Source organism: Larimichthys crocea, chromosome I (genome assembly GCF_000972845.2).
Source record: "Larimichthys crocea isolate SSNF chromosome I, L_crocea_2.0, whole genome shotgun sequence".
Classification (NCBI taxonomy): domain Eukaryota; kingdom Metazoa; phylum Chordata; class Actinopteri; family Sciaenidae; genus Larimichthys; species Larimichthys crocea.
The window spans coordinates 39995387-40015604 of NC_040011.1; the positions used below are offsets into that span (position 1 = coordinate 39995387).

General features: G+C 42.1%; 1 protein-coding gene across 1 annotated transcript in view; it reads left to right on the forward strand.

Annotated features, from left to right (window-relative positions):
- The first annotated feature begins 1009 nt into the window (after positions 1-1009).
- Positions 1010-20218, forward strand: part of gria1a (glutamate receptor, ionotropic, AMPA 1a) — a 64992-nt gene continuing 45783 nt past the window's right edge. The window contains 3 exon segments of the mRNA XM_027282331.1: positions 1010-1650; positions 1792-1926; positions 18971-19210. Of these exon segments, the coding sequence (XP_027138132.1) occupies positions 1563-1650; positions 1792-1926; positions 18971-19210 (463 nt within the window). The 5' untranslated portion in view covers positions 1010-1562.

Here is a 20218-nt window from a genome sequence, read left to right on the forward strand (position 1 = left end):
AGATAAACCTTTAAGTGGTGTGCAGCAACCTGTCAATCAATGACAAAGTACATTGGGTTCAAAACTGGTGATATGTTCACATAATTTTACATCTTAACTAACTAATTGTCCGAATGCTGTCAACATTTGTCAGAGTCTTCATGATGTCACTGTAGCTTTAAGTCCATTTGGGGGTAAGTACTTCAGCTTTTCTTATTTTCCAATTACTTGGTTCTCTTTGCAATAGCATATGAAACTGAGGTTCACATTTGGGGAAATAGCTTCACCAGAGGGTCCATTTAGTTGCTGTTCTGAAGCTTTGGGTCATTTCGTATAATCTACATCAGTGGGTAAAATAATTCCAGTTTCAAATTTACATTTTTTTTTCTGAACGCTTGAAAATGAAGGTTCAAAATGAGCCTGAATGGTTCATATTATGAAGTGTGAGAATTCACATCCTAGGTGAATGAGCCTTGCATATCTGCTCTGCCCACTGGTGGCTGTACCACTTGTTCAGCTTACATATCCTCTCAGACAGAGGATGAATTACCATGAACCATAAGGTATATTATGTGTGTTTAAACAAGGTTGAATTGTTTAAATACTCTAATGTTATAGTCTATTGTCACTATATACAGTGTTTAGGTTATACTAAAAATCCGATACCGAAACACGAAATTCAACATTATGTATGTGGAGGAGGAAAAAAAAGTTACCGTCCTCTTCTTCGAAAAGTGCAAAAAATGTTACTTACGTAATAAAAGCACGTCATAAATATGTGGTCCGTAGTAATTTGGGTACTTTTTTGCAGTGCAGGAAAGTGAATGGGCATCCATGAAATCCCGTGCGCCTCCTGAGGGACCTGTGGTTGCGCTCTGAAGGTGCACACTGCAAAAAATATTCATCCCCGCAAATCATTTAGACAAGTATCAGGTGTGAAAGTGATCCTTTTGTTTGTCAAAGAGGGGAAAGCCAGGTGAGATAATGTCAATTATTTTCTGTGCAAAACATGTTTTTATTTTTATTTTTTTTGGGAATATTTGTCATTTGTCGATGTCATTTCCTCGATGAGCGTTCTGCTTCGTTCCACCTTGTTGCTGTGGCGCCTCTTTGCAGATATTTCTTTAAATAACTGATTTTTTTTCTTCCTGCAAACAAACAACAAGTGAAATCATATCGCTGCACTGTAGGGGGGAGACACACAGTTTTGAGAGACAGAGAAAGAGAGAGAGAGAGAGAGAGAGAGAGAAAATTTCAATTGACATTGAGACTCAACAGCTTTTCAAGACGGGCATATTTTTTGCAGTGCGGCTAATGCTGAAGTCATTCTCCGTCTCATACAACAGCAGCCAAGGACACGGGAGCATCAGCAGAGAAAGGGAAAAGACGAGAGAGAGAAAGGTGCCTCCTCTCGCCATTGCGATAATTGTCTCGGTGTTGTATCGGTGTTGGCGTAAATGCTGCTCTAACAGGAGGCGATAGGAGTGGAGGAGAAGCGGGGGATTTAACTTCACACACACACACACGGACAAACCTATGCTTGGATTTCGGCTCTTTTTCCCTTCGCCAATGCAAAAGGAAATATGCAGCGAAGCTTCACCATCCTCTACACCAGTTTACTGGGGGTGTGCTTGGGTTCAAGCTCAAGTTTTCCAAGTAACATCAATATAGGTGAGAATTACGCACACGCGTCACATCTTTAAAAAAAACTCAATTTCAACTTTAACTCATGACTCTTTTCTGTTTTCTTTTTTTTCTCTCGATTTGTCCAATGTGTCCAACATTAACTCCCGATTCTTTGCTGCTCAACAGGAGGATTGTTCCCAACCGAATCGCACGAATATGAGGTTTTTCGTTTCGCCCTCTCTCATCACCAGGACATCCCCAAACTGGTGCCGCAGGTGGATATGGTCAAAATGGGGAATAGCTTCTCCATGACATATGCCTGTAAGTATTATCTCACTGGAAGCAGATTATAATCCCTGCCATTTTGCGTATTTTTATGTTCTGTGCGCCTTTTTTTCCCATCTGGTCAGTCTGTTCATTGACTTCGCAAAGCGCGAAGAACTCCATGGTTATAAAAACCTACGCAGGCTATCATCATATACATTATAGGCCTACTGCAAAGATCAGCGTGTGTTTGTAGGTTATCTTAACTGTTGCCTTGGACCGCGAAGGACTTTTTTTTTTTTAGCCCCCTGCTTTCCTTGGCATGATTGCTTCGTGATTTTTGCGCTCCGGAGAAGCCACGGGGATTTCAAATCAACCTCTGCAGCAGCATTCGAGATCCTACAGTCATATAACATCAGGTTTTACAGCTTTATGAATTTTTAAAACGGCTGCCACTGATCCCCGTACGCCTTTCCTTCTTTAAACCGAGATGGAAAACAAAGAACCAGAGTGCAGATCAAGGCTCTTAGGTGATGTGAACAAAGAGGAAAAGCGACTCTAAATGCGGTTCTAATTAGGCATGGATCACAATCCGATTATCTCTGTCTGGCAAAACACACAGTATTAAACCCTCCCTCCCTAAAACCTTTTGCAAAGACGCGCGCACACAGATGCACGCACGCACAATACATATTTGAACTTTTAGGACTTTAGGATTACCTGCCTGATCTATCGATCTGATTTTTATTAACGTGAATATACAGTCGGACCTGAGATTAATGTGGCATTGTAAATTTAGATAATTGCATTTGGAAGCCAAAGCGATGCTGGTCAGGTCAGCAAAGAAGTTTAAAAATCATTCATTCTGAGTCCTTCGTCAGAACAATGGGGACGCTATTCTCCTATTGGTGTGCCATTATGCCAGCCAAACAAGTACACCATGTTTGAGCTTTACAAAAGGAAATGTTTCTTCTTTGTTAAGCCTGCACTTGTCCCTCTTTTATATTCTGACAACATTTTTTTTTTCAGCCTTGATACTTTTCTGCCGCATTTTTCTCATTCCATCCTCACCTCCCTTGAATATGCTTTTGGCTCACTCCCATTCACTAAAGCAAGTCCACACTTTCAAAAGATACCTTTTGACAACTACGCCTTCCTGTCTCTCTGCCCAATGTGTGTCATTGCCTCGGTGACAGACATTTGATTACTTCCCTGAGACATTGGATGTTGCATTTCCACTTTTGAAACCTGTCTGGAATTTAAAAAGCTGGTCTTTAATCCATTTCCACCAGCTTGGAGGCAATTAATCAATTGTAGCTCAGAGAACAAACAGAGGAGTTGACAAAATATGATTTAGTTTTAAGCTCAAGCACAAGCATAATGACATTCTGTTAATTTTCTGGTGCATTATGTTGAATAACCACAGACATCTGGTCACGAACAAGGCATTAAATTGGTTTGATATTTATTGTTGAGATATTTATGGAATATTGTCACCACACCATTTAACACAGTCCACTTGTCTACTTGTTGATTAGTGTATGGTTTAATACAAAATAAATAGTTTCAGTCCAGCTTAAATCAACATTAATAAGCAAATATTCATATTCTACACAACAGCTAGATAAACATTATTAATCGCCAATGAATTTCAACTGCTATCATGTGGCACGCATGGTCACATGGCCTTCATACATACTCTATAACCCTACACTATGGCTATAGTGTACTTGCCGCCTCAGGGGATTTTGCAGTAGCATTCAGGAATTCACACCATGTTTGGTATCTGCTGACATCAAGTGGTGCTTGCAACCTGGGAAATGACACTAAGGTAGGTTGTTTGAATTCAGGAAAAGACAAAGGCTTTGCTGACCATTTGTCAGGTGGTTGCTGTAGAAACAGAGGCACATGTGACCCCCTACTTGGAGTTAACAGCATGACAAGTCTCTTGCTGCAAGCGTTGTCGTCTGTGGAGTTGTTGTGTATCCAAGAAGTGCCAGTCCTCATGATTAATCAGTTTCTAGATTTCAGCCAACCGGGTGCCCACAAATGCCTTAGTGGCTAAATCTGATGGCTTTGATGGTTATGAAGTCAGGCCGGAGGATGAGAAGACTGAGCCCTGTCTTCAGTACCTGAGCTAACTGGGTGCCAGTTCAGTGGTGCACAGTTCTAGTTAAGGGATTGACTGCAGCTTTTTTGGTGCAACCCTAAATCTCACTTTGAGTAATGCGTCTTCAGTCCTTCCCTGTGACCAGTTAATCAACTGAGCCCGACACACTGATGGGTTGTTAAAGACATGAATGTCTCTCTTGTTCTCTGATATGTCCATGTTTGTTTCACATTCTCTTTTCCTGTCTCACAGACGCTGGATGAAGATCTTAGCTTAGTTGTCGTAAAAGGGAAAATATACCCTAAGGGGGATATTGGCTTGCTAAAGTCTTGTAGGTCCTCTGCATGGTGATCATGGTTCAGCATCATTGGGGAACAGATGCCAGATCTACCACTGCTGTCTATAAGAACCAAAGAGCAGGAGCTTGGAAAATGCCTTAGGAAGAAGGCTCACATGGTGGATCTTCTTGTTGCTGGAGAAGGTCACCTTGTGTTTATAAAACATATGGTACTGGAATTAGTAGTTGAATACTAATCTGTTCTTGCTATTGCGTTGCAGCATACGGTGTGATATATACTCGTCCTCCATGATCTGCGGTTCCTTTTCAGGCTTCAGCTTGATGATGACTTGATGAGTTTTCCAGCTTCTGAATCTGGCCAACTTGCACTCCTGAGAAGTGGCAGAGTTGCATTCCTGGGGACTGGTTAGGGAATAATACCCATAACTTGCTGGAGCAGTGTGAAATCTTTGCAATCATAAACAAAACATTTCCCCAAGGGAGAATGTAGAGAGTCTCCCCAGTTGTATTTGTGGGATAAGCACTGTCAAAAAGCAATGGTGTCTTTGTCTGGTGGCTTAACCTTTGCTGGTGTCTTGTCTTCCATTGGCAACTTGTCATTGACATTGTGTTGGATTAGGAGATGTCTGCTGCCGCATGTCTTGAATGATGCCTTCAGTGTGCATTTTGCAGCCTAATGACTTCAACAATAGTGCCAGCACTGGCCATTTCTGTTAATCCACATCCGCTTCTCAGACCTTATGGTTAGTGACTGCCTGGGTTGCTGGAACTAAAGATTGTATGTCACTCAGTTGCACCTCATTAGGTTTTTATTCATGGCTGACTACTGCACACACTATTTACTAGGAGGGGACGTACTTTTCACTTTGTGGGTTGGATGGCTTCCTCTATGCCATCCTAGCACTCTGTAATGTGCGAAGTCTGGCTTTGGGACTGGAACTTGGATTGGGTTTAACTCCTACTCTGCCACTGTTGTAATCCTTAGTTGCTCGCCAGCCTTCCTGGTGATGAGTTGCTCCATCTTTTGTTCTATTTTTTCTGAATGTAGCAACCTGACGTATGGCATAGTTCCATGATATCTCATAATCACATCATTGCTTCTGTCGCTAGTCAGTTGTTGGATGGCTTAACCATGATAATGATTCTCAAGGTGTAGAAACCAATTTTGTCTCTGAACTTTATGTTATCTCACTGTTCCACCACTGTCCAGCAGCTGATGGGTGCACTGGAAACTCAACAGTCATCATCTGATTCACTAGCTTCACGATGGGGAGTATGGCTGACACACGTCTGCTCCATTTTCGACAGACTATAGGCTCCTGAGCAGATGCATCTTAATTGTGCTGATTACGAGAAAACATCTTTACTGTGGCAATCCCTAACATTCAGCTCAACGAACCAAGTGAAAGAGAGTCTTTCGAAACTGCCTCTCTGTAACCTTTATGTTTTCTGGTTGAGTATGTTGAATAGCCACGTATCTGGTAAGAAATAGTTTTCTAGGGTATTTATTGAAAATTATTACCACACCAGCTAACACATTCTTGTCCACTCTAGTTATTTGGGTATGGTTTTATACAAAAGAATAAAAAAAGCTCTATACCAAGCTTATGCAACCTAAAATAAATAAAGAAATATTAACAAATAAGCAAATATCCACCACAGAGGTTTATGTCGTAGTTCTTATGAGATTCAGTTATGAGCTTAAAATTGGATTTTAAATAAAGCATTATGTGCAACAGCACTCATGCAAATTTATAGACATTCATTGCTGGCTGCTGCTGAATTTCGAACACAATCACTAAAAGGAAATTTACCCTCGTCTGTTAGATATTCCTAGTATTTGGTATAATTCTCTTAGCTGTCCATATAAACACAGACTTTATGAACTTAATCCTGTCCTGAGTTGTCTTTGTAGTGTGCATAATTTTTGCAGAGATGTCTGTAAGAATTCTATATATAGCTGCAAAATACATTTGGAAACCCAGACAGTTCCCAGGCGACACCTCATCCATCCCTCCGCCCCCCTAGCCATTTAGGCCGCGGAGCCAGGTTGAGTTGTATAATGAAATGTAAACACACCCAAGATGCCCTCATTAATGAGATGGTCCTATGCTCAGAAGGGAATGTAATGTGAATATGAGGGTCAGGCTGATGCTGAATATTTCCAGGGATAGTGGATCAAACATGGTGCCTATAGCAGTGGAGAGGGATGGGGAGAGGTAGGGAAGTACGGTGTCTTAGTCACAGCATACACCCAGTAAAGAGACAGCAGCACATATGCAGGTGGTTGTTAAAGTACAATGTGGCCATTTGGGTTTAAATGGAACATGTAATTTTTGTTAGCGGCTTTTTTCTGTATTTTTTCCAGCTAAAATTGATTCCAAAAAAATAGGTGAAAAAACTTTTCTACTACTAACACCCACAAAGATCAAATATACTGGCCTGAGAGATTTCAGGAAACTTTTAAAACTAATTATCTGATCAAGGATCACCCTCAATATTCAGGTTTTATCAGTGTTTAACTACATCCAAAGATATCCATCTACATCTATCCATCTATCTTCAGATTTACCCTCTATTCAGTCATCCTTCTCAGTTTTCCATGCGATGCCATCAAATATGACATTTTTTTTCTTCATCGTGCCACGCATATCACTGCAGTCCATAGGTATTATGGTGGGATGTGATATATGCATGTCAGAAAGATTCACAGTAGAGGGAGATGGCATAAATGAAAGCGACACCTCTTCCTGCTGCGTGTCACTCGTTCTAAAAGAGTATTTGGATGTGGAGGCTATAGAGATACGTTTATGAAGAAAAAGAAGGCCTCCAAGGCCTGTTTATAATGAGTCAGATGAGAAAAGCAGCCTATTCCTGGATTTCTATTTAGTGTGCCTGTGTGAAGGCAATTGTGTGTGTTTGTGCGTGTGTGCATCTGGGTCCCTACTCCATCAGCATAGGATGTCTTGAGTGAGTGACAGTTCACCTCTGTAAGTGTGTGTGAGTGTGGGAATGTGCCTGGGGCTCTTGGGGGGGTCTACAAGTGTGAAAAGCAGCGGGTGAATGGGCCCTTGTGCACGGGGATGAATGGAGCTCCGGATGAGGGTGATACTCATCAGCTGGCTCTTATGACTGGCCACTTCCTCCACAAGCAAGCACTCTCACCACACACACACACACGTGCACAAAAACATACACATGCTTGCACACACTTGCTGGCACCTGCCTTAAGAGCGAGTGGAAAGTTGGAGAGTTTGGTGGACTGGGGCAAAGGTGAAGAAGAAAAAAAACATGATATACAGAAACACTGAGTGTTGATGGCAAAGTAATTCATTTTATTCCCTGCCTGTGGAGTCATCAGGGTAGAAATGACGTTGGCGACACCGTCAGCATAATGTGACACAGATTCCTTGAGATCATTTGCATTTCTCTTCTTACGTTTACGTCCACAAACCCAAGCGGTACACTGGTATTTATGCCATGTATTATTATGGATCATTGCTCTTTTTCTATAAGCACCTTTGTTTTCACATTTTGACTGGATGCATTTGTTGGACTGACTCATTTTATATGTTTCCAGTGGTTAAAAATAACTTCCAGGGATGCTGTGTGTACATGGAGAATATTAGTCACTGTTCCCCTCAGTTAGATATCACATTACCATAATCTGCTATTCACTTGGTTTATAATAAGGACGTCACCGAATCGCTAGCTTCATGTCAAATCCCCCGCAGGCTCACGCCTATATGATCTACTTTTTTTTTTCTTTGATGTCCCACGTGTGTGTGGTGAGATTTAGGCTAAGCTTAGGTTATATTTGGTTGGAGATCTGAGGAATATTGCAACATTTCAGACTGTGGAATTTTGAATCAGATACATTAGATACGTTTAGCCTTGCGAGTCGCTAACTTTGATTTGATTTTGTGTCCAGTTCAGCCAGCCTGATAATAAACCTTTCATTACGACTAATTAGCGTTCATGGAAAAGACGATTTGTGTTGTCACCGTGATATAGGCAGCAGTATTTCCCCACGTCTCTGAAGGTCAGTTAAAGAGGACTGGAAGAGGATCTATGAGGCAGCCGTGATCAATGAACTGCATACATAGGTCTGCCCAGCCGATCAATACAGCACACATGAGGGAAGAAGGTGGGGGGGTTATTGCTTCCCTCTGGACAGGCCTAGAGGATATATTTGAATTACTGTTGGGTGATGTATGTATGCTTATGTCACAGAGAGAGCGTACAGGTAGATGTCAAGTCTATGGGTGGACAAACGCCAGTGGTAAATCAGGTCCTGCATTATTGGATATAGACTATAATATCAGTGATGTCAGTTATGTGTTCTGTCAATAACGAGTATAAACTATCATAGTTATTGATATATTTTTTATTGTTGTGTGTGTGTGTGTGTGTGTTTTGAGTTATTAATCAAATTGGATTGTGTAAGGTTGTAAGAGGACATAAATGCCCCACTCATCAAGAAACAGGATATGATGTCACAGGTCTGATCTAGATATTTATGAAATACTGAGCAAAGCAATGCAAAACAGGAAATCAAAGGTCCAGTGTGTACAGTTGTAGAGTTTAGTGGCATCTAGAAGTGAGGTTGCAGTTTGCAAACCAACTGAATACCGCTCACCTCACCCTCCCCTACACTGGCCATTGAAAATATAAAGTGAAATAAGGTTTCAGGTGATTAAACACTAATAAAAACACACTGAGGAATGTTATTCAATTTCAACTATATTCTGCCAAAAGATCCCCTGAAATCATCTGGGTGTGTGCACTGTAAATCAGTACAAGATGTTTCTTTCTTTCTTTTCAAGTCAGAAGTGACACAGAGGCAGACTGAATATTCAAAGGCTAGTTTAAGTGCGACTCGACATGAAAGGATAATTCTGGGTCATTACAAGTTATTTTTGTAATGTTGTCCATTGTTCATGTAACTAGTAATAACACTGTACTCTCCTTGTTAAGTGCTGAGATCTGAGAACAAATCATCAGAGCTACAGCCACAGGCACAGGCCAAAGAGTAGTGGCAGTCAGACAGGTTTTGAACACACCCCTACATGTAGGTTAACCAAACCAATTTAAAAGAGAAAATGAAGAAAACTTGTCGATTTATTACCAAAACTGACTTCCTGATTCAACTTTTACTTACTGGACTTCAGGTCTATTCACTTTCCCGGTTTTAAAACGAAGCGATGTCTCAATGTGACCCATTGTCACCACTTCCACCGGTGAGTTAGGACTAGGTTAATCAAAGAGGGACATTTTTCAACTGGAGATGTATTTTTCTTCTTGTAGGAAAAGTCCAATCCCTTGAGGAGATGACCCTGACCCTGAGGTTGGGATCCACTGTTTTCATCTCCGTTGGATTTAATTGTATCAGTGTAGCTGAGCTGACAATGTACAATGTTATTGTACCTAAAAAGACAGACAAAACTATATAAAAAAAGAATAAGTCCCAAATAAACAGTAATTATTCTGTTGCATAACATTTTTCACGTGTCCGCCTACATTTACCTGCCTTGAGTTTTCCTCGTCAGAGTAGTTTCTCGCTCGGACTGCTAAATAGAAATCTGTGCGAGCATGTCAGACGGCTTTGTGACGTTCCGTGGTCACGCACCTGCTCACACACACTAAAGCTAGCAAGAGACAGAGCTCGAGCAGATGCATTTAATGTATTATTCAATGCAACACATCCAAAGCTACCGCTCCATGGAGTTATGAGCATAAATATGTAATAATAATCATGTAGACTGGCGATTCAAGTGACTGCTTAAACATTCTCAACTCTCTATATGATCTGCCTGAAGAAGCTAAATATCTTTCTTATTTCTGCATTTATTAATACGCCCCTTTGCTTAGCCACCCTCTCCAGGGCCAAACAACATCACAGAGTCTCAGCTGGGATGTATGTGTTAAAGGAAGCGGGTGGAGGTTAAGCTACAATTTCAGACCCGGTGGCTGGTGTCAGTAAGGCTCTGGGGTGTTGTTATTTTATTGTGTAGCTACTGTGTCAGTCATTGAGGTACAGCTGTGGCGATTGACTTCCACAGTACACGCATTTTCAAAGGGATTACCAAGTGTTCAACGTGTTAAGAAAGGCGGACGAATAGCAATATCACCGCTCCCTCCTGACTCTTCGGGACATGACAGTTATTTGTCGAGTAGAAAACAAAGAGAATGGGGGGAGGAAAAAGACAAGAAACTGACGGTTGTTCTCTTGGGCTAGAGTCTGGCAGGTGCTGGTATGATGAATGAGAAGGCTTGGATTTTTTTTTTTGCTCCACAGTGCCAGGGATAGAGAATGGCCCATAGCAATCAATGTAGATCAGCCAAAACTGCTCCCCATGCAGCAGAGTGATAGAGTGTGGAGCAGGAGGGGTTGTGTGTGCTCGTGATACGCCACGTAAATGTAACCCCAACGGCCACTGAGTGCCTTGAGGTTTGAGAATTGTGTGTTGACAAGTAACCAGTCTTCATCACACATATGCTTCCCGTTCACCACATAAACACACACAGACATCACTGATCGCCGTGTCCACTCTGTTTCTATTTGTTCTCCTCATTGTGCTTCTAAGCTCTGCTCTGAATTCTTCTCTGTATTCATGCAAGTATTTAAATAAAATCTGTCGTCTCTGGAGGTAATGGCAGCTGGGACGTGGAGGTCTGAGCTGAGACGTGTGGGGCTGGCAATTAGAAAACAATGTGTTGTGGGGATGAGGACCAGGATTTGTGCTGCGGGGCGGAGGGACGAGCGGCGGATGACGGCAGCTGTCATGGTTTTGCAGCAAAGACAGAAGCGGAGTCCCTCTTTTGTCGTACGGCACATCTCAGGCGCTGGTGTGTACTTTAATGAGGAACAAAGCCTACAAGCATATTAAACATTGTGACATAGTGTAACTGCTCTTACAGTGACAGCACGAGACTGCTATTGGCTGCGCAGATGTTCGTAGTACTAAACGACTGCCTTGCCACGGCACAAGACCTGCAGCAGTTGCTGAAGGTTGGAGAAAATACAAACACGCACACACAAATAGATTAAATATCGCTACTGTGGTATCCGCTGATATGTGTAGGTGTATTAGACTTTTGTGTCTAATGATTATTGTGCTCCCCATGGTTTACGTTGCTACATGTCTGAAGTTTTCTTGTCAAAGTCTTGTTGTTCTTGTAATTGCAGATTTAGAACTTGAAACTTGAAACAAAAGGTCTCTGATGTCAAACGAAGGTGGACAAAAGCAAGCTTTTCAATTATAGCCATGGCTGTTTTGTTTTTTTTCCAACTCAACATGACATTATCACAAGCATATTTTGCTGTGACTAACTAATTAGCTAATTATTGCTTCCCTGTAAATGCGTTTTAAATCCTGAAGGGTTTTTATATAACTTAGTTAGTGACATGCTTCTCGGCTTTGGAAGTAAAACATTAGTATTGGCATGAGCTCAATTTTATATTACGAGACAACACCCTCTAAATTATTCCGATAGTGCTCTTGTTACAAGTGACACAATCACCAACATGTGGAGAAATCCAAAGACTGACAGGGCTGTGGTGGTTCTGCACATGTGATTGACTTGCCGTTCGTAGGAGATTTAGCAATTTCTAATGTCATGATGAACCTCTTTGTCAACTATTTAATTCATTATTAAGCAGAAGACACTGTATTTATCAACCATATCACATATATTGATATCAATTATATCATAACCAACATATATTGATATCAATTATATCAACCATAAAAACTTATTTATTTAGGTCAATAAACAAAAGTGCAGCATTTTAATTTTGTTTTTGACGACAAAAATCAACAGATTATCAGAAATAACAATAAGTCTTAGTTGCACTTCTAGTTGTAGGAAAGTGAATGTGGTTTCTGGCTCTACTCAGATATTCTGCTCAGGTCTATATGAGCAGTTCCTTTCATTTCCCAGTGGCTCAGGTGGAATTTGTCTGAGACAACTGTTAATTTATACAACAGTTCCTAATGGATTAGCATGCAGGTAGTGTGTTTGCCTCTCCTTGCACCACATATCCACCTCCATCACTTCTTCTGTCAGAGAAATGAACGCGTGTGAACAGGACCATCCCTTTGCACCTGTCGACACTGATACGCAGATGGGGAGATAATTGCGAAGGGATGATTGTTAAGGAGATAATTGGAGTTTCCATACCCCCTGACAGGAGTTGGTCTGTGCTGGGTTTCTGACCCGCTGCCCAGGTAAGCATTTATTCAGCAGGCGGCGGGGCTCCGCGGCAAACCAGATTGGAAACGTGGCGAGAAACAGTGAGGAGGAGAGACAATGGCCTAGTGTGAGAGGGTTAGAGATTGAGGCAGAGGAAGGGAGGATATGCTTCCGAGCAGAGGGGAGTGCTCTTACATCCTCGATTACCCATTTAATGAGGCGATGCGGTGCCATTGTTTTATTACTTTGAGAAAATAGGAGAAATCTAGATTTCGCCGTGTGGTCCCTGTGTTTCCCACTGCTAGGCTGGCATCTGTTCTTTTTGTTCGCAGCAGTCTCCCTATCATCTCCTCTCACAGACACTAATGCTTCTGTTTCTTCTCCTCTCCAGCAACCAGCTCTGCCTTCTGTCTGCCCTCACCTACATTTTTTAAAGACAAGCTTGCTTTTTGGCTCATCCTTATTAACCTTCTATTACCCCCGTTTCAACTAATGTAATCTCTCATGAGTATCCAACACTCCCCGACATTAATCTAAGATCTGTTTGGCTGGTCAGCTGCTCTGATCACTGCTATTCCCTGCAGTGGAAGCTGAAGAGAATAGTGTCTTCCTGGTTAGGCCTTGTTCCTCTTCAGTTTTTCTTCTTTCTACCTTCGATACCTCAACCTCTACCTCAACTCCTCATCTTTCCCTTTCTCCCTTTTCTCTATTATTGTCTCTCTCTCTTTTTTTTTTGCCACATGCTGCTAACAGCAGCGACATAAACACAATTTTATAGCTCTTGCACAGGTAGTAAATCTCCGTTAAGCTTGAGGAGCTAAAGCTGTTTATACCGGTGGAACAGCGAGCGCACATCTCTGGAGTGCAACACTCCATGGGGCATATGGGTACTCTAGAGAGGCAGTGAGGCAAAAGCCCACCGCCCTCCTAAAAAACCTCTAAAAACCTGCTTTTGCATCTTGACTTGGTATTACGGAATATGCATGGATGAAATAATCTCTTTGCTACATTGACACATTATCACTGCATGAATCATCTCCTCTGGAATAGATTTCAAGTCATTTGCAGGAGATCCCAGAGAACACTACTGTACAGTAAAACCCTCCTACTCAGCCATGTTGAGAGCCGTTCATGCAGATCCACATTGGTGGTACATTTCGGTCCCCTGGGTCCCTGTCTTCTGAATCGTAGGGGGATTGATTGCACCGTGTGAGTCATGCTGTGTTGGAGTCCTCGCAGAGTAGGCCACCCCCACCCATCACCTGAGGGATTCTTCACAAGCACAAGCTGTGTGTGAGACGCTCTCTTGTCAAAACCAGCGACACATTTCTTCTTTTTTTTTATCGAGAAGGTGATGAGGAGGGGGGCGCTGGGAGCGTGTGCACCCTTAGCAGGTCCTGAGTGCGTGTATACGGTGTGAATCGGATATCAGCTTCTTTTGGCCTGCCTCCAATTAACATAGCTGATTAGCTATCCGGAAGATGGATGGGACGAGAGGGACCACAACATGCTCTCTGTTTTTATTACACACATCATCTGACAGTTATTAGCCATGGGTGGCTGAGTTGAGGATGATTGTGTGCGTCTTTCAGTGTCTGGTGTCAGATGTGTTTATCTCCTCCTCTGTGGTTGATTGAGTGACCCTTCACCCTTGTGAAGGTGGTGTATATTACTGCCTGATGTGACAGCAAACTCCCTGCTCCTGTCACCCCTCTCAGCTCTCAGAAGGATACCTTAAACTAAATATGGAACAATACCAGAGCATACCTTGTGAATATGAGTCCTAGCCAGCTAACGAAAGGATATGTGTGACAGCCAAAATGAAAAAAAAACTCGAGTTTTTCACACCCGCACTAGATTTTTCATATATACGGATGATTATTTTGTTCGAAAGCTGACAGTAGAGAGGTGACAGGAAATGAGGGGTTCCCCCGAGCAGACACGATCCAGGGATGTTCAGGTGCACAGCTGTCACGATAACACCTGCAATAGTTTATAGAAGCGCCTCATCAGAACTGACATACCATCGATTCATTTATTTGAAGTTAGTATATTGAGTAACTATTTTGATAATAGACTAATTGTTTCAGTCAATCATCAAGCTGCTAAAACTAAAAGTCTAGAGACATGCTAACGACTCTGTGAGGCTGCACTTGCTTTGAGCTAAATGTTATGTAATGTAATGTAATGCTCCATCGGCTAAACAACAAAATGCATTGATGCATTCTTTGGACTTCTCAAGTGTTTTTCCTCTGTTTTACATGCTGATTGTATCTCTTTCGGACTGGTGGTCAAACAAAGTTGTTGCCTTGGGCTGCGGGAGATTGTGATTGTGCATAAAAAAGATGAACTGATAGTGAAAATTTACTTGCAGCTGATAGTCGCCGCCGTGTATTATTGTGTCCCATTTTTTGCTACTGGTTTTGACCGGAAAAGAACATATTTGACATCCCTCGGGCATCAGTCTGAATTCTGTTGTCTTGTGTTGTAAATGTGACATTGGATGGACAAGATAAACCTGGGTGCAGTAGTTGGGACTCACTGTGTGAAGGCGGTGCGTGACTATGGGAATCAATCTGGCTGGGTTTTGCTGCGATGGAGGAAAGCTGCGCCGGATTTAGCTGCTCACTCTTCCATTCCACAGTCGCTGTTCATCGATGCCCAGCAAAAAAAAAAAAAGATTTCATACCTTTGGAAAACAGATTTATTTTGGGAGTTTCACAGTGAAAAGCTTCAGAATAGAATAGTGGTGTATAGTATAGCTCAGTGGACAAAATGAGCAACCTAATTGCATGTCCTGCTTTTGTGGATTTACCTGACATGCCAGTCCTTAGTAGTTGGGCTCTGTTAAAAAAAAAAAAAAAAAAAAAACCTTTATGGATGGCTGAACAAAAACCCTCCAATCAGTACGCTCCCTCCAGCTGAACCCGGCTTCCTGCTGCTGTGAAATTCTCTCTGTACTGCTGACCTTAATGTTGCACAGGATAATGGCATGCAAGTCCCAAGGGAGGAAAATAGTAGAAACCTTATGTTTCTTTTTATTCTTCTGTGTGTGTGGGTGGGTTATATATATATATATATATAATTTGTGGTTTGCATGTGGTTTGCATGTGGTCATAGTAATCCCACGAGTCCAGAATACATGTGTTTACTGAGCCAACACACTGTTTTGTTCCTGCACTATTAATTCAACTGTATTGATTTAGTTTTTCTTCTTTTTGACATATCAAGCAGTGCTATTCGAAAAAAAAAAAAAAAGAATCGCACACACCCACATGAACGAGCTGCTCTGTAATAACACAGGCCCATGCACAGGTTAGTGAGCAGCTCCAGTGGATCAGCTGGGAAGCAGGTATCACGCACAAGGGCACCTTGATACCTTTGACCGGTGCCGTTGGCCAATATATCTGGCAAAAACTGGTATGTGTTTACATATTGCCGAGTCAAATGGTCTCACTTTAATATCAGGGTATTCTTCCCTTTTCACAACTCACAAAATCAGTCCATATTTGATGGTTTCATTTCTGTTTTTTCTTTATTCAAGTTCAACTCTTCATAAGTTTTTAAAATCCATTATTATTTCAAATATATTTTATACAGCTTCGTTATGAATGCAGTCATCAAATTATATTTCTAAGAGTGAATCAGTAATGTGTGACACACATTCATGGGCAGGATAAAGGATGCAGCATTGCAGACTAAGCCCTACCAGCCCTCCTCCATCATCCACAACTTCTGATGCAGGAACAACTGTCACAGACATGCCCTCTCTGTGCAGCTGGTACAGACACATCTGTCATTTGATATTTGGCTCATGCTAAGCAGAGGAACAGCTGCAGGGCACAGGAAACAGAGAACCGGGAAGACTGTAGCTGCGTGAGTTGTTTCTGACAGCTCCTCCTGTTGTGCAAGTATTAGTCCCTTTAGGATTCGGGTTTTCCTTTGTTTTCCCGTGGCCCAAAACTCTTCAGCCACACCAAATGCAAATTGACTTGATGTTCATTCATAGGAAAAGTTACAAAAGTGTGAAAATGTGTAATAGTTCCAGTGAGCTTTCCTGCATCATCTATATGCGCATACGTTGAGAATGAAATTTGTTTGACTTTCGGAAATGATTATGGTTTGTTTTCAGTGTAAACAAAAAATGGAATACGGTGGAAATGTGCTGCAAATCATCTATTATTTCAGAAATTATCAAAGGATTTCTCGCAAAGCCAAGTCACTTTTGCAAATTCGCTAATTCCTTGAGGGGAAACCTAATTATGACAAAATGTCCAAACACTCACAATTCCCACTGCATCTTCCAAAAGTCCTTTTAGCAGCTCTGAGCTACTATAATCCCTGCCAGAGAAACAGACCGTTGCCCAGGCAACCTCAGTCCTGCCATCGTGGCAGCTGTAGCTGTGGCGAGGAGATACGGAGTGCCAGGGTGGACAGGTGTTGCTGGGGTCTTCAAGATCACTTTATGTCTCACAACCCTGCCTCAAATGTCATTACACATGTGGAGCGGCGCTAACAAGCCGCTCACACACAAACACTCTCAATATGCCGCTCCTCTATACCGCAATCCGTTCAAGACCTCAGACCGCTGAGTTACACTAATGTTCTGTGTCATGCTCGTGTCGAATTAGACGAGCACATGGTTCTTCTTGCCAGCGAGTAGCGGGAGGTCTGTGCCACATGGCTGTATGTTTTTTTGTTGTTTTTTTGTTTTTTTTTACTCATATTCAGTGAAACATGGTAACCTGCTGTAGGGCACAATAATAGGACACTGCACAAAAAAGTCAAACAAGCTCCCATTACCTTTTATCCAGGCAGAACATGGAGGCCACCGCTGAAATTGGTCCTAGAAAAAAAATTGCAAGGGGAAATATAATGTGTGCGAGTGGAAAGCAATACCTGAGAATGTCGATTTAATAGCGAGAGCGTGTGCAGACCATGAAGAAAAGATAGTTCTGTTACTGAGTCAGTGTGGCGAGGCTCAAAATGTCTATTTCAGGGCTTGCTTTAAGTAGGGTGAGTCACCAGGCTTTTGGAGCACTAGAGGCTGCATATGTGTGTGTGTATTCATGTGTGTGCACATGTATTTTTATGTGATACCGCTGAATTTCTATCTCCGTCACACACACACACACAAATGTACACACTCACACACACGTGCTTGCCCGGAGGGTGCAGGTCTGTGGCAGGTTAGGCGTTTTGGGTTTGAGCCATCCTCTCTCTGTCTTCCTAGCAGCGAGCTGGCCCTCGCGCAGGGACAGGCAGCGACTTCAATCTGTTTGGTAAATACTGAGATAAGTAAGGCCCACCCATCGCCACGGCAGAAAATAGCCCAGGCCAGCCAGGCGAGTGCAAAGATAGCACGCTCTGCTTGGTGAAAGCACAGAGAGGATATACCTTCCAAAAAGACTGTGGACATAAATGAGCTATTTAAAGATATTAGAGGGCGTGGAGGAAGTCAGAGTGATGGACAGACAATAGGAGAATGGAGGGACTGAAGGAGAAAAGCAAATGAGAGATGGAGGCCGCCTCCCCGCTGCCAGCAAAATGTCAATGGAACCCTGGGGATGCATTGATTAACCTCTCTACTCCTAATCTGCCTCCACCTCCTCCACCTCTTACGGAAAGCAAACACACAGACTGGTGGTACACAGATGGACAAACAGGCCAGCTTTGCATAAACATGCCACGGAGTAGTTGAATGGACAAAGGCTATTAGAGCTAATTTCAAATGAAAATGCAAAAGCACTGCGGGATGACTCGGCTTTTAATAGAAAGGGGTTAACAAAGAAATTGTGCCCAACTGGAGATGTGTTTTTTTTTTCAGATTTTTCAAACACTTTAGAAACATTTTGGTGCTCAGACGATATAAAAAAAACGAAAGCATGATGAATAATTTCACACTTTGCCATTTCAGTTTAGCTTGATTCACTTGAGTCGCGCTTACCATTATTGATCCGTCTCTGAATTATTGTCTTGATTCTTTGATTAGTAAAATATTCAATCTATAATGACGTAAGATGGGTAAAAGCAGCTAATCTTGACATTGGAAAAGCTGGTATCGACCGTACCATCGATTATATGATTCATCAGTTTAGCTTTAATTCAATACGTCTTTGTCTCACATGAGAAAATCTATATTACAATCATTACAAGTCCACATACAGTGTAGGTGTCGTGTAACAAAAAGGGACAACACATTGCAGTTTTATTGCACTGTGTAAAGTGAATTGGTTTATGCATATAGATCTACTGTATAAAATTTCCATTTCCCAACCTTTTGTGTAAGTTTCATGTACAAAAGGTTGGTGTAGCAAGTGCCTACTTGATGTGAAGAGGTTGTATTTGTTTCATTTCGGCCCACTATAACCTCCCGGTTCTTTATTTTCAGTTGTAAAGGAGTTGAATGCAAATATTCCATAATCCTCTTAATTAGTCCAGAGACTCATATTCTTCATGTCCCCTGTCCCTTCTTTTTCCTCTTCTCTCCTTTATAGTTTGCTCCCAATTCTCCAAGGGTGTGTATGCCATCATTGGTCTGTATGACAGGAAGACGGTCAACATGCTCATGTCTTTCTGCGGAGCGCTGCATGTCTGCTTCGTCACCCCGTCCTTCCCCATCGAGACGGCCAATCAGTTTGTCATCCAGCTGAGGCCTGAGCTCCAGGACGCTCTGGTGGGAGTGATTGACCACTACGGATGGACCAAGTTTGTCTACATGTACAGTTCTGACTCAGGTAGGAAACATATTCACCCTTTCATTAATTTCATAGTATACTTTTCATATATATGTTTGGAATTTTTTTGATTGATTATTCATTATAAATTAATACAGTTTCCACATCGGGAATTCTTGTAAAAAGCAGTTTCACTGCACTACACGCATGTGCAGATGGTCAGAGGCAGAACTGGTTGTTAAGCCAACCGCCATTAGCCTTTTTCATATTGCCATGGCGACAGCAATGGGGTCAAGCGTAGCCATTGTGCAGCAATGAGCAGCCATCAGAGCATTTATTTTGAATCAGTTTTTGTACAGACAGAGAACACAGAAAAGAAACACTGACCCGGACTGACTACACATAAATCACACAAAAGAACAAAAGATTAAGCTTTTTATTGAGCAGTCCTCAGCAGTAACCCGTGTTAAAACTGTCCCCCTTTTCAGTAGCACACCAAAAGAAAAAAAAAGAAAAGAAAAAAACAACATGGAAAGTGCTGTAAGGTTCAATTTGAACTTCTTAATAACACTCCTGCAAAGGCAGGCAGGAATAAAGCAGAACACCTGTCAGCCTCTGGCCTCCTCCTCTTCCTCTTGTTTCTAGCCAATCACCTATACCCTTCCCATAATGCCATGCCATCTGTCCCAGGTGTTGTGGGTGTTGGAGCATGAATATGAAGGGTGTGTTTTGTGTGTGTCGGCCCAAAAGCGTGCCCACTTTATGTACGAGTGTGCAATTTGCACATGCAAATTCGCATGCATGCAATATACAGTGCATAGAATTATTGCATCTTTTTTTCTGCTCGTGTTTTTGACTTATGTGAGAGACATAAACAGGCTTAAGTCAGCTTTAAAAGACAGATGCCATCATGTCACTCTGCAAAGCACGCTATTGGAGTGACGGGAGATTTCACAGTGGTCTCCGGCCCTATTTGTGCATGATGGCCGTGTCGTCACACGTCACAGAGATCTTTTTGTCTTCTGTGATCCCTTCATTATCCACTTGCAAACTGTTGGTTATGTGTGT